The 13,299-nt window shown below is 39.9% G+C and overlaps 1 protein-coding gene across 1 annotated transcript in view; it reads right to left on the reverse strand.

Moving 5' to 3' along the window:
• The window catches only part of LOC109199175 (NACHT, LRR and PYD domains-containing protein 12-like), a 53,538-nt gene that overhangs the window by 19,222 nt on the left and 21,017 nt on the right, over window positions 1-13,299 (reverse strand). The window contains exon 9 of the mRNA XM_019354505.2: window positions 12,461-12,634. Coding sequence (XP_019210050.2) covers window positions 12,461-12,634 — 174 coding nt within the window. The remainder of the gene's footprint in view (window positions 1-12,460; window positions 12,635-13,299) is intronic.

The raw sequence follows: 13,299 nt of genomic DNA on the forward strand, positions 1-13,299 counted from the left end.
ACTTTCTTCTGCACCTACATTTGGATCACCTCGATCCATGACAGTCATTCAGGCAGTAATGCCTGGACTGGAAACAAGCATCCTTTAAATATTACAACATTCCAGCTCATGTGTTGGAATGCAAAACAAATGTGTTGTTTAAATTAGAGACTGCACTTGTGACAGAACAACAAATATTTTATTTTGATTATATAAGTAATGTAAGTACAAAACAAACTTGTGGTAGACCTAAACTTATTTTCAGAATAATTACATCTGAGACTTTGTTTCATTGTAAGATTATAACAGTGATGGCAATATAATTGTTTGTTGTTCAGCAGAACAGTGTCCAGTATGTTGGCTGTTATACTTTGTTGTGTTTGAAAACAAAAGTTGGGCTCATTTTAACATCATTACAAAAAGTGTTGTTAATTATTTTTAATCATATTCAGGTTACCACAAATTGTTTTTTCATTTAGTTGAACTTAACATGTTTGTCAGTAGGTAAACAATTAGTATTGTACAGTCAGAAATATCAAGTTATTGTTAATACTGCAGACTTGCAAATGTATAAGTTGTCCTAACAGTCATCTTAAGTAAGCTTTACTTAGTTTTTTTGAGACAACGAGTTCTGGGAACTAACAAGGCTGTACAGTGTACTCAAAATGAGTAAGTTGCCCTAACTTGGTCATCTTACGTAAACTTGATCCAATTTTTTTGAGTTCTGTTAACAAATGAGCTTGTACAGAGTACTCAAAGTAAATAAGTTGTCCTAACTTAGTCATTTTTAGCTAAGCTTTACTCAATTTTTTTGAGGCAACGAGTTTCCATAATTTTTTTGAGTTCTGGGAACTAATTAGATTTTACAGTGTACCATAATCCCTGTCCCCAAGAAACCTAGGATCACTGGACTAAATGACTACAGACCTGTGGCTCTGACATCTGTGGTCATGAAGTCATTTGAGCGCCTGGTTCTCTCCTACCTTAAGACCCTCACGGCCCCCCTCCTGGACCCCCTGCAGTTTGCATACAGAGCCAACAGGTCTGTAGACGACGCTATCAACATGGCGCTACCCTTCATCCTGCAGCATCTGGACTCCCCAGAAACCTACGCCAGGATCCTGTTTGTGGACTTCAGCTCTGCCTTCAACACCATCCTTCCAGACCATCTCCAAAGCAAGCTTTCCCAGGTGAATGTGCCTGATCCCATCTGCCAGTGGATCACTGACTTCCTGATGGACAGGAAGCAGCATGTGAGGCTGGGAAAGAATGTCTCGGACTCCCGGACCATCAGCACCAGCTCCCCTCAGGGCTGTGTTCTTTCTCCTCTGCTCTTCTCCCTGTACACCAACTGCTGAACCTCCACCCACCAGTCTGTCAAGCTAATCAAGTTTGTAGATGACACCACCGTTATTGGACTCATCTCCGACAGGTATGAGTCTGCCTACAGGAGGGAGGTTGAACGTCTGGTGTCCTGGTGCAGCCACAACAACCTGGTGCTGAATGCCCAGAAGACAGTGGAGATTATTGTGGACTTCAGGAAGCACACAGCCCCACTCCCCCCCATCATCCTGACTGACACCCTCATCACCTCTGTGGACTCATTCCGCTTCCTGGGTACCACCATCACCCAGGACCTGAAGTGGGAGCCCACCATCACCTCCGTCATAAAGAAAGCCCAGCAGAGGATGTACTTCCTGAGGCAGCTGAAGAAATTCAACCTGCCAACACGGACGATGATGCAATTCTACACTGCAAGCAGAGACTGCAGCGTATTGTGCGCTCTGCTGAGAAGGTGATTGGCTGCAGACTCCCATCTCTGCAGGACATGTACACCTCCAGGACACTGGGGCGTGCAGCTCGGATCACAGCTGACCCTTCTCACCCTGGACACAGTCTGTTTGACCTGCTCCCCTCAGGCAGGAGGCTCCGGTCCATTCGCACCAGAACCTCTCGCCATAAGAACAGTTTCTTCCCCTCTGCTGTTGGACTCATGAACAATAACCATATGACTGTTCCCACCACTAACACATGACCCTACGCTGTGTTCACTGCATCATTCCATGTTTGGCACTGATCACCACCTGCACTCATGTATATATCTATCTACTTAGCACTTATAATTCTCATTTTTATGTCTATTTAAGCGTTATATGACAGTATGTTTGCACTAAGTACCGCAGCAATTTCCTAATGTTGTAAACCTGCTCAACATTTGGCAATAAAACCCTTTCTGATTCTGATTCCTTATTTCACGAATTTCAAATTCCAGATATCATAATATTTTGATTTCGGATCACAGTCCCACGTCTATATCATTGAGTCTTAGTCTGCCTAAAGAGAACTACTCCTGGCGTTTCAATTCAACCCTTCTCAGTGACGAAAAGTTTATTAAATATTTTACACCCAAACTCAAGGATTTTCTTGACTCAAATGACAACGGAGAGGTCTCTGATTCAACACTGTGGGAAACATTAAAAGTTGTAATGCGTGGCGAAATTATTTCCTAGAGCTCAGGCCTCAAAAAGGAGAAGATGAAGCGACTTTCTGAAACTAATAGTGCCATTCCTCGTCTAGAAAGGGCTTACCAAAATTCTAAATCACCTGAGGATTACAGAGACATATTAAAACTCAAATACGAATACAATGCAATTATGAGTGACCAGGTTACCAATCTACTACTGAAGCTGAAACATAAACATTTTGAGATAGGAGACAAACCCAGTAAATTGCTAGCGCAACAACTGAAAGGAACACAAGCTTCGAGAGCAATTCACAAAATAAGATCCAAATCAGGTGCTTTTCTGACAAATGCTATAGAAATTAATACGCGCTTCAGAGAGTTCTATCAGGAGTTGTACTCTTCCCAGTTGAATGTAACACAGTCTGCTTTAAATGACTTTTTTGATTCTCTCAGTCTGCCTAGGCTAAATGAAGCAGCCAGAGATCAACTTGACTCGGACTTTACATTGCAAGAAGTGGTAGCTGCTATTAAGTCATTTGCGTCTGGGAAGGCTTCAGGCCCTGACGGTTTTGGCATAGAATTTTATAAGAAATTTTGTGATGGTCTTGCTCCATTCTTGCTTAGGATGATGCGTGATTCTAAAAACAGGGGCGTACTACCCCAAACTCTGTACGAAGCAAATATTTCGTTAATCTTGAAGAAAGGCAGAGACGACTCTGATCCTGCTAACTTCAGGCCAATGGCTCATCAAAATTTTGATCGAAAGGTGATAACCAAAATTTTAGCAACTAGACTGAACAAGTACTTGACCTCCATTATTCACCCCGATCAAACGGGATTTATCCCTGGCAGACTTTCTTTTTTCAATGTTAGACGTCTTCTCAACACCATCTATTCTGACCATGGTAGTTCGGGAGGAGCAGCAAGTTTAGCTCTTGATGCACACAAAGCCTTTGATAAGGTTGAGTGGTTTTATATGTTTGAGTCATTACGCAAATACGCAAATCCAATCTGTTCAGTTCTCACAAATGGAGAGAGGTCGGCGCCATTTCCTTTGCAGCGCTCTGTTCAACAGGGCTGACCCCTGTCCCCTGCTCTATTTGCTCTGGCATTAGAGCCCCTTGCGATTAAGATAAGAGCACATCCAAAAATACAAGGGCTCTTGGTCGGAGGGGTTGAAACTGTTATTAGTTTGTATGCAGACGATGTACTATTATGCCTGCGTAATGCAGAAGAATCTGTACCATCCCTGCTTAATTTGGTCACCTCATTTGGCAAAATTTCAGGATATACAATTAACTGGGTTAAAAGTGAACTTGTGCCTTTATCTAAAGCCTGTTTGCCAAGTTTTCTTTGTTGTTCCATTCAAAATAGTTAACGACCATCTCACATACCTTGGATTAACTGTTCTTAAAGATCCCAAATTAATTTTTAGCTTGAACTTGGCTGAATTCTTATCAACATTAAAGCATAACATCGAATCATGGAAAATTCTTCCCCTATCTATGGTCGGTCGTATAAATTCCATAAAAATGGTCTCTCTTCCTAGATTTCTGTATCTTTGCCAAAATCTTCCTATTTATCTCACTTCCTCTTTCTTTAAGGAGTTGGACTCAATTATTACTTCTTACATATGGAACAACAAGACTCCCAGGATTTCAAAACTACATCTACAAAAATCCAAATTGGAGGGGGGTCTGGGTTTACCAATATTTAAACATTATTACTGGGCTGCAAATCTAAGAACCTTGACCTTCTGGCACCAGACATCCCCAGATCTTGGTGATTCCAACATCCCCCTTTGGGTTAAAATGGAGGTTGACATTGTAAGGGACTCCTCTCTAGAGGCCCTGCTTTTCTCAAAAGTAGGGAGGGCTGAGAGTCTTAAGAAACTGGGGTTTGTTCCGAAACAATCTGTGCAGATTTTAAACCAAATTAGAGGTTTTTTTGAACTGCCAAACTCCTCTGTGCAGGCACCAATATGTGATAACCATGCCTTTTTGCCTCCTTGGGATGATAAATCCTACTATGTTTGGAAGGAGAAGGGCTTAATCAAATTCAAAGATCTTTATATAGATGGAAAATTTGCATCATTTAATCAGGTTAAGCAAAAGTTCAATTTACCGCATTCACATTTTTACCGTTACCTACAAATCAGGCATTTTATGCAATCCAATATGAAGAATTACCAAGATGTTCCACATGAACATAACCTTTTTAAGGTGCTCCTGAGCCCTCCTTACTCCAAACATTTGATTTCTACAATTGTATATTTGTTTGATGACAGCATTGAAGTGCAGACTACGAGAATAAGAGACGCTTGGAGGGAGGAGTTGGGCATGGATATATCAGAATCAATGTGGGACAAATGCCTATCAAAAATTCATTCCTGCTCTGTTAACAGCAGACATCAATTAATACAATTTAAAAATGTCCATCGGCTACATTACTCTAAGGTTCGGCTACATAAAATTTATCCTTCAACACCCCCTATATGTGACAGATGTAAAACATCAGAGAGCACATTGGCTCACGCTTTCTGGCATTGCCCCTCATTGACCAATTTCTGGTCCAAAATATTTGATTGGTACTCTAAAGCTTATGGGATTTCCATCTCACCCAATCCAGAAATTGCAGTTTTTGGCTGTGTACGTTCCAGAACTGTCCCTGCGACTGTGCGGGGGCCAATCGATCTCGGAATGATGATTGCGAAATGACTTATTCTAAAGGAATGGAAGTCCGCTGTTCCTCCCTCCTTCAGTGTCTGGCTCAATGACATGTTATCAGTCATTCAACTGGAAAAAGTTTGATACCTGCAAACACCTGCAGCAAATGTTTTCTCAAAATCCTGGACTCCATTTTGTACTCACCTTGAGAAAGCTCACGTTGTATAAACATGTACCATGGCACTGCAATTTCCCTGTTTATTACATATTCATGACATTTGATTCATTATGGATGCTGGTAGTTTCTAATTTTAATGTTTTCTTTCTTTTTTTTTTGTCTTTCTCTATTGATTATTATTATTGTGCTATTTCTTGTCCTATTATCTCAGCGCTTGAGCTGTACTTGTTGGTTGATGGGGTTTTCTATGCTGAAAAAATGAAAATAAAATATTGGAAAAAAAAAAGTGAAAATTCCAAACAGACTACAACAGTCACCTCAAGCTGTTTAACAGTGTAAGGTAACAGCCTCCGATATTAGAGAGAAAGCCCCAACCATCAGACAATCCACTGTGAGCAGCACTTGGTGATGGTGGGAAGGAAGAACTCCCTTCAACACAAAGATACAGTTAGATTTATATTATGCTTAGAAATATCTACTCATATGTGCTTAGAGTTTTATAATGAATGTCGTGTTGGTAGAGGTTTGATCCTTAGGGGTCTGCAAAGACTTTTGTGTGCATTCCAGAGTGTTCTGGCATTCACATCCACATCCTGGGAGCATGGGAGAGGTCGTACATTCTCCTATTGTTTTGTGGTAGGATAAACATCTGTCTATCTCTGTCTGTTTTAGACTAAGTGCCTTTTGTTTAGATGGACTGCTGGACTTCCAGACCAGCAGGTTTAGGGAAGTCGTTTATGGGGTCACATTCTGACTGGTGCTCGAGATCATAAAGAACATCAAACAGTCAAATTCAACACTTTAGATGGAAATATGAGATTAATGCTGCAGACAATCATGAACCTGCTGAATTCATGAACATCAAGAATGCAGCGAGTGGTAAAATAAAGATTTGACCTCAGTGTTACTGTCTATTCCTAACATATTCCTAACATGATAGCTGCACTTTAGAGCTCTAAAACTGAACTGGAACTGAGACATATTTAAACTCTACATGTTACTCAGTACATTCAGTTCTGACACTCGCCCACAGTCCAACAAAGGAAACATGGAGATCACATCAGTTTGTCACCAAAGTCTAATTATTAGGGCAAGTTAACCTGTGTTGATACAACTAAAGTTATTTAGGAGCACTGCAAATTTGAGTTTTCTTATCATGGGATTACTTCAAGTCTGAATTATCACTTCGATGCATTACAGGCTGTTGATGGCAGCAAACAAACCACCCAAACAAACAGTGGTGGGAGGCTTGGGCAGACTACGTTGGATCAGCTTGTGGGACAAGTCTAGACGGAATGGAGCAGTTGTCAGCCACCTCCTGTACATGGATGACATCAAGGTGTATGCCAAGAGTGAATGAGACATCGATTCACTCCGCAGAACAGTGAGTTTGACAATGTCCTGGCCAAATGCAGAAAGGTTGTGGGCCACATTAAACACAGTCCAGCAACGACTGAAAGTGTTTTTCTTTGTCTTGTTTCTGACTGAGATTCTCCAAAGGGAAATCTATTGCAAACACACTTCACACACTCAAAGTCCCTGCACAGTAAATGAGCTGATGAGCATTTGTGCTGCTAACTGATAACAGAAAAATAGTGCTGCTGGTTCCTGTTCTGAAAACTGTTAACATTTACTGCAAATGTGCTCATTCGAGTTGGCACTCAGCCTTTTGAAGGTCAGAAGCTTCGTTCGGCATGACTGTCCGGACTGATATATTGTAGGAAATGACTTAGAGCGCAGAGGGGTAATTGCAAACACACTTACACACAGATTATGCTTACAATAAATCTCTGGGTCAGAGAGTTCCGAACATGATATTCTAAACCAACTTTGAATTACTAGAAGAACAATGGATAATAGCATTACATTATCAAGGCTAGGCAGAGGAGTTTTTTCCTTTTCTGTCTCTTACAGACGAGCGAGCAGACACCAGAAAAGGGCACGGAGATACGAGGATGCTTCAGAGCAGGCACCAAGACTGCCACGTCCGTGCGGGAGGAAGATAGCTGCTATAATCTATGTTTTTGTCTCACTATATAATGTTGTACAGCCCGCTTGAGGGTCATCCTTTTTGTGAAACATGCTGCTGGTTCACATAGAGGTCCACAGTGCTGTGGAAACTTGTAATTTCAACAAAATTACAAAACAAAATTAGCCAAAGCAAATTAAGTCCTTTTTTGAAATGACAGATCTTTCTCCTGAGATTCCTTCCAAAAAAATTCTGAACACAATAAAACACATTTATAAATCTTCACTTGCTGTTGATCAAAGGTGTTGGTTCTGTGCTTCAGGAAGCACATTCATCCGTTGCTTTGGCATGCGGGATATTGCCGAGGTAGTTTTGGTGAAGCCAAAGACAGACAACAAAATCTTCCTCTGTTGCAACTGGAGGAGCTGGGGAGGAAGCTCTGGGTTGTTTCCCCTGTGCCAGTTTTCATCTGAGGAGTTCCTCTGCCAAGGTGACTGAAGTAAAGACGCTGTCCTTGGAGCTCCTCTGTCCGTTGGAGTCTGAACCCCTTGCCCTTTTTCTTCCTGAGAACTTCCAGTGTTATGTAACAACATTCCAACATGCTATGTAAATCAAATCAAATCAAATCAAATCACTTTTATTGTCACGTCACATGTGCAGGTACACTGGTACAGTACATGTGAGTGAAATTCTTGTGTGCGAGCTTCACAAGCAACAGAGTTGTGCAAAAATACAATAACGTAAAACAAGCAAAATATAAAAATGGCTAATCTAAAAAGTAATAAATATATGTACAATATATAAGGTGTATACATTACTGAACGTGTGTACTAAATATGTTTTTCTATGTGTGTGTGTGTGAGTGTGTATATAGTGTGTATATACATGTTTTACAAATGAAATAAGTAAACAATAAAATAAGATATGTAAAATATACAGAGGTTGGTATGTGCAGGACAGTGGTATTTATGTACAGTATGGAGTGCATAATGTTGAATTGTATTGCTTTGTTCTGGTTTAGGCTCACATCTCCACTTCATCTATAATCCTTCAATCCTCACACCTTTGCCTCTCGTGCAGGTTTGTAAGGGTGCACAGCAGGTAAAAGATCTCCTTTGTTTTAAAAAAGTCAAAAGTAGATCTCAGGCTGCTCATGAAGGGAACGGCATACAGGGTGAGCCCTGGTTTGATAGCAGTGGGTACTGGATTGTAGAGCAGTCTCTCTTCAGTAGTGGGACCCACATGGTTTTCCTTTCATGAGGGATCCACTCAGTCACCGGCTCCTCGGTCTCAGAAAATGTTACTACGTTCTTTTCCATCAGCTGCTTGGCCTCCACCTCCATGCCCCCCAACCCCAATCCCTTGATGAAATGTCTTTTCTTCAAGGGCAGAGGACTGCTTGCTATCCTTGTTCTTTGACCAGATCATATAGACAGTGCTTGAAGGAGTGATGACCTTGCCATATTGCCAGAATAAATGATCTGGAAGCTGTTAGGCTTGCTTTCAGCAGTAGCACTGTCTGCACCTGCATAAACTCCAGGACACGTTTACAAACATTGTTTGTTGTTGTTTGCGCTGCAGCTGCAGCTGCAGCTGCAGGTTTGAACTCTGCCAAATGTCCTGTGATTAGGTTTTTTTTGTTGTTGCTGTTTTTTTTGTTGAGTTAATATTTTGGTATGGTATCTTTTTATGAAAAATACAAGAGTAAAAGTGCTTTTAACATGTGCTTCAAAGCTAAGCTTGACTGGGAACCTCAAAGCTCAATAGCCTGCATCGACAGAAACTCACTGCAGCCTATATAATATTTGATGTGTCATTATTTATTCCATTATTTATTCTTGCAAATAATTGTTTGTGCTGCAATGTCATTCACAAACACAAACTATTAGATCCTTAAGATCAAACCTATATCAAAATTGTGTCATTCTTTTGGTCCATTGGAGTGTGGTAAGCCAAGAAAGGCCGCTACTAGAAACTAGGAATTTTACATGAAATTGCTTGTTTGGCCAAAAATGGGTAAATGATGTAATCTGGTAAAAAAAAAAAAAAAAAAAAAAACATTAAAAACTATAATTTTCATGTGTTGAGTTTAGAATGAAAATAATTTTACCTAAATTGCATGATTTAGTACTGTCAGTCAGAATCAGAATACTTTACTAATCATGAAGGAATAACAAGGAATCAACAAAGGTGGTTATAATGGGTTTCGATTGGCCCAAAATGGCCATGAAAATGGTCAAGAGTAACAATTTGATGTATAGTGTATATTACTGACATTATTAAGGAGCTGATGTTGAAAATTAAAAAAAAATTAAAAATCTGAAAAAAATATACACCTTTGGGAAGTTTCATTCCATTTGCATTAACAAATGCTACGACAAATGCTAGGAGCTAACTGGGCGCTAACCATGTCATTCAAATGCATTAACTGTCGCAATGTTGGCAAAGAGAGAAAGTGACGTAATATTTGTGCATGCGTGGTACCGATCGGGTACGGATCGATAGCGACAGTCCGGTGTAGACTTTGTGGTTCCATATATCCCACAATTCATAGCGTGGTGGTGGGTGTGGATATTTTGTTCGGAAAGAAACGGCGGATGCCTGAAGCGGGCGGGCGAAGAGTAAACTTTCAAAAGTAAGTACTGGATATTATGTCACTTATTTATGTGCGAATGTTTAATAATGAAGAACATTAAAACATTACTGTTAGCCACATGTCGGCAAAGTTATGTGACATTAGTGATGTTTGTACTAACTTGGTTTTAGAGCCTTTACTTTAAAATATATAGCGTTCAATAGTCGACCTTAATCTTACAGAGAATGTGATGATTTTATAGATAATTAAAGTCAGTCGTATATCCACAAACACAACAAGCTGAAAGTCAGTGATGCTGCTCGGTTTGCAGTCCTGAATATGACGGCACAAGCAGGATTCACTGCACTGTTAATGTTAGCTATGTTATATTGCTGCCTCTGTTCGGTGGTGTCGAGCCAAACGGACTTTAACGTGTGTTTGAACGAGCTGACGGTTCACTCGTTAAGCTGAAAGAAAGATGCTTTAATCACAGCAGTCACACATGTGTCCACTGGACCATCTGGGAACTCTTCTTGTTTAGCACTCGTAATAACACAAACACTAAATCCTCCTTCTCTTGTGCTGTTTTGTAGCAGTGTGTACACCTGAGACTGTCACCTGTCTGCACCCCTGATGATCCACCAGGACAAACTCAGCAGTGTGTGAAGAAGAGGAGGAGGAAGAGCCAGCAGCAGCTGACAGATGGAGAGAATAGACAGACTGTTCCCTGTTTGTGAAGGACTGCTAGGAAAGTTTAACATAACTAATTGTCTGTCCTGAATCAGTCTCATTAGGTAATGTTCAAATAATGTTATCATCCCAGTGTTTTCAGTGTGGGAGAAAGTACTCAGGGCCTTCAAGTTACACACTATGAAAGGCAGCAACAAGTTTAATGTTCAGAAACCTAAAGTATGTATCAGCAGCAGAATGGAGCTAAAAATAAATGTTTGTTTCAGTTCTATGAAGCTTTGAGTATTTTGGATTAGTAGTACTGCTGTGTTTGTTGCATCATATTGCTGTAATTGTTTATATGCTTTATATATTCTGAGGTAAGTTGATCTATAGTGTTACATCATATTCTATAAGGATGTTATGTGTTTGTAGACTTTCTGCCCAGTTTGACCCATTTAGCAGAAGTCAGCCTGTTTAAGGCTCTGATATCTATTCTGTATGACTTAAAGCAGTTATGACATGGTCTGATTTTCTCACCCAATAAAGGAATATTTCATATATCAGTCTGATCTTCATTCTATCAGAAACAGTTATCACAGCTCGTACATTTTCCTTTTTACACATATATGTAAGCATTGAGCCAAATTTAGTAATGCCAACATATTAAACAAACAATATTTGTCTCTTATATATAATACATCTGTATATACACTGTCAAAGATACTTGTCTTTGAGTGAAGATTTAGATAGGATATGATAGGACATATAAATAACTGCAACTTGAATCTTTACCGAAGCTCATTTGACAAAGAGTTCAAGTTCACTGCTGTAATAACTAATAATGGTTAATATAATAACTATGATATTGGCCATATTATATTTACATTACCACAGTGAGATGATTTTAGTCTCATGAACAACATTAACTAATTGTTATTTACTAACTAATCTTAAAATGACTTCAGTACAGAAATGAAGCCCAACAATCATATTTTACAGTCCTGTGGTCTCAGCCTCAGATACTCAACGAATCAAAGTGATGTCATAAAAAAAAAAATGAATGACCAACAAAACATTTTTTCTCCTTCATTTCTGTCAAACAAAGCTGTATGAAACGTTTCTCGCGGTTAGTATCATGGTTGCTGGGCAACCTGAGCAGCGCGACGAAGGCCAGACCGTCCCATTTCACAAGCCTCTCACTTCCGCACTTCTCGTACTTCGTAGTACCCGCCGTACGTAGTCTACTTACGGCGGGTACTACAAAGCGTGCGGTCCCTGGATTGGGACACAGCCTCTGTCTCTCTCACTCAACAGTTACACTCATCACCCAGACTAACACCACTCCACAAGTTCACCACTAGGAGGCACTAAAAGAGGTGCTAAAAGACCACATACAGTGAGATTATCACTAAATGTCTGCTGTGTCTGACGGTGACTTGGGTTTATACTAACTGGCTACATGAGCACGATTAGCTGCAGTTCCATCTTTGTCAGAGATAAAGGCAGCAGATTAGAACCAAACAGAAACATTTCTACTTTTTCTGCAGCACCAGCTGATGCATGGAGCCTAAACTCCAGTGACAATGAGACACATACAGTGTGACTACTGTGACTTTTTTGTGACTTTTTGTAAATAAAAGAATCAGTGAGAATCATGAGGCACGTCAGTCGATTTTAAACACAAACTCTGAACATAACCTGCTAGGCAAGTGACAATTGTGTTGTGTGCTGTGGATTCACTTCTGCAAACTCATCACTATTTTCACCATCAAGTTTCTACTTAGACAATAACAAAAGAGGAAGTAGCTCCCCAGGAACTATTTCCTCTTTTAGAACTTTTCAACATAAGAGTATATTGCACTTTAGAAGATCTCCACATCTCCTGTCATTAGACGACTGCCTTATTATTAATTTGCTAATTCTGTCAGTTGATGAAAAAATAAATGCTTGATCTCACCTGAGAGTTTCCAGTTTACAGTGTGGATTCTTCAGTCCGTCAGACAGAAGCTTCACGCCTGAATCCTTCAGGTTAATGTTACTCAGGTCCAGCTCTCTCAGATTAAAGGTCTGAGAGCTGAGACCTGAGGACAGAGCTTCACAGCTTCTTTCTGACAGGTCACAGTGATTCAGTCTGAAAAATAACAGATAAACCATTAAAAAAAGACATTTATGTTGAAGTGTAATGAGATACTATTATATTTAGCATTGTTTCATCTTGTTTTTGTCAGGAAACTGAACACTGATGCAGAGCAACATATGGAGAGAATCAGAGGACTCTGATTCTCTCCATATGTTGCTCTGCATCAGTTCACTTCCTCTCCTCTGAGAGGAGAGGAAGTGAAGAGAGAACAGCATTAAAAGAACAATGAATTGTTCAGTGTGCTTTTGGTATCAACAAAATTTGTCATTTCTTTATTTTGTATTCGGTTTAGAAGAATAGATAATTATCACTTAGATAACAACCACAGGCCAGGTCTAAATTGCACTTTGGTAACAGTTGCACCCAGAAACATTTCAGAAATGTGGACAATTTCTGCTGCAACGTATTCAGTATTGAACAAAGTGAGTACTGATGATCACGTAATAGTTTTATAGATTTTTCAAATGTTTTGTTTAGTTCAGTTTTTTTTTATTTTAGTTGTTCACAGTCAGAAGAAGCTGTCTTGTTATGAGGGAGAGAAGAAAAAGATTGAGGCACATAAACTTGTTCAAAGAGAGATAAAGCAGCTAAAATCACGTCTAAAAGTAAAGCAGAGGATGAGCTGAATAAAGGACACTCAAGGCTGGCTTGGAAAG

This window comes from Oreochromis niloticus, unplaced genomic scaffold, assembly GCF_001858045.2.
Source record: "Oreochromis niloticus isolate F11D_XX unplaced genomic scaffold, O_niloticus_UMD_NMBU tig00002015_pilon, whole genome shotgun sequence".
Taxonomy (NCBI): Eukaryota; Metazoa; Chordata; class Actinopteri; order Cichliformes; family Cichlidae; genus Oreochromis; species Oreochromis niloticus.